Source organism: Barbus barbus, assembly GCF_936440315.1.
Source record: "Barbus barbus genome assembly, chromosome: 6".
Classification (NCBI taxonomy): domain Eukaryota; kingdom Metazoa; phylum Chordata; class Actinopteri; order Cypriniformes; family Cyprinidae; genus Barbus; species Barbus barbus.
Window position 1 is genome coordinate 32,595,808 of NC_136734.1, and position 1,422 is coordinate 32,597,229.

A 1,422-nucleotide genomic window follows, 5' to 3' on the forward strand; every position below is an offset into this window, starting at 1 on the left:
GTACATTTTGAAAGGGGGGGGGGGGTTGTCTTATATCCGGAACAGTACTTTTTATCAAGGTAAAAGGCAATAAATGCTGAGAGATGCAGCAGCTAGACCTCTGTGCACCATCCCAAATACACATTGTTGCATTACATTTTTAGTTGTTGAAGAAGTAAGAGCAACTTACAAACCACATTCATGCACCTTATACAGCCAGTAAAACGGTTCCTCTTTCTTAGCTATTGCAAGGCAAACCTTCATATTCACATCAGCAGTTGGCAGATGAAGATGGAGTACCAGAACATTTCTAACAGCTCTCTGTTTGCCCGTACCTCAGTGGAGGAGCTAGTATCCAGCACTGTTCTGGGATTGTGCTTTGCTCTGGGTGTACCGGGTAATATAGCGGTTCTGGTCATGCTCACCCAACATTTAAAGGAGGGCAGTTTTACCCCAAAACTGATGCTGAGTCTGGCTGTCTCGGATCTATTGAGTCTGATTTCTCTGCCTGTGTGGATCTATGCCCTTCTGAACGGCTGGGTTTTTGGCCAAGGTCTGTGTAAGTTATTCTCCTATGTCGTGTACTGGAGCCTCTACAGTAGTGTGCTTTCTGTCACCTTGTTGAGTGTGCAAAGGTACCTGCAGGTGCTGTATCCACAGCGATGGGCGAGGCTTGGACAGAAGGGCCAAAAGGGGCTGATTTTTGGGATATGGACATCAAGTGGAGCTCTGGGTTCTTATGCTCTTTATTTCCGAAACGTGAAGCAGAAGGACAGGCTTCTAGTGTGTCATCAGGATTATAGAAATAATCAAGAAAAACTAGTTGTCTTACTTGTCGAGACTCTAGTGATGTTTGTTGTGCCTCTCTTCAGCCTGTTGTTCTTCTACCTTCGACTTCATCAACGGATAAATCAGTCAGCTTCCTTCAAAAGCCACAGGCTGACAAAACTGGCCATCAGAATTGTAGTGGCCTTCTTTATATTCAGCACCCCCTGTATGATCAACAACTTGGTCTTAATAGCGGTGTCATGGGAATCAGATGTCAGCAACAATGTAACCGGGGCTCTTTTCTTCATCAACAGTTGCGTGAACCCTTTTCTTTACGCCTTTTCAGCTCGAACGCTGCTATGCAGAAGAAAACAGCATTCAGACGAGCCACAACAGCATCAGAATGAAACCGAGTAAACACTCTGACTAAAAAGTGCACTTCTAGTGGTATTTTATGTTTCTGTTTGTTCAACTGTGTTCTTTTTTCTTATCTTACTGTATCTGAAGGGAAGTGCATACAAAGCTTTTCATCATACTCATTTCCTCAACTTGTGTCTCCTCAATATGAATAATTTATTCCTTCACATTAAAAGTACATTAAGGCCTACATTTCACAGGCCTTTCTTACAGCTTAATTTGTGTACTAATATAGTTAATACTTCGAACTTGACATTG

The 1,422-nt window shown here is 42.8% G+C and overlaps 1 protein-coding gene across 1 annotated transcript; it reads left to right on the top strand.

Annotated features, from left to right (window-relative positions):
- Window positions 1-270: 270 nt before the first annotated feature.
- On the top strand, window positions 271-1,164 carry LOC306870769 (leukotriene B4 receptor 1-like; the record flags this gene model as incomplete). Its single annotated transcript, XM_079418187.1, has 1 exon — window positions 271-1,164. One exon carries the CDS (start codon window positions 271-273, stop codon window positions 1,162-1,164), a length of 894 nt encoding a protein of 297 aa, XP_079274313.1.
- Window positions 1,165-1,422: the final 258 nt, after the last annotated feature.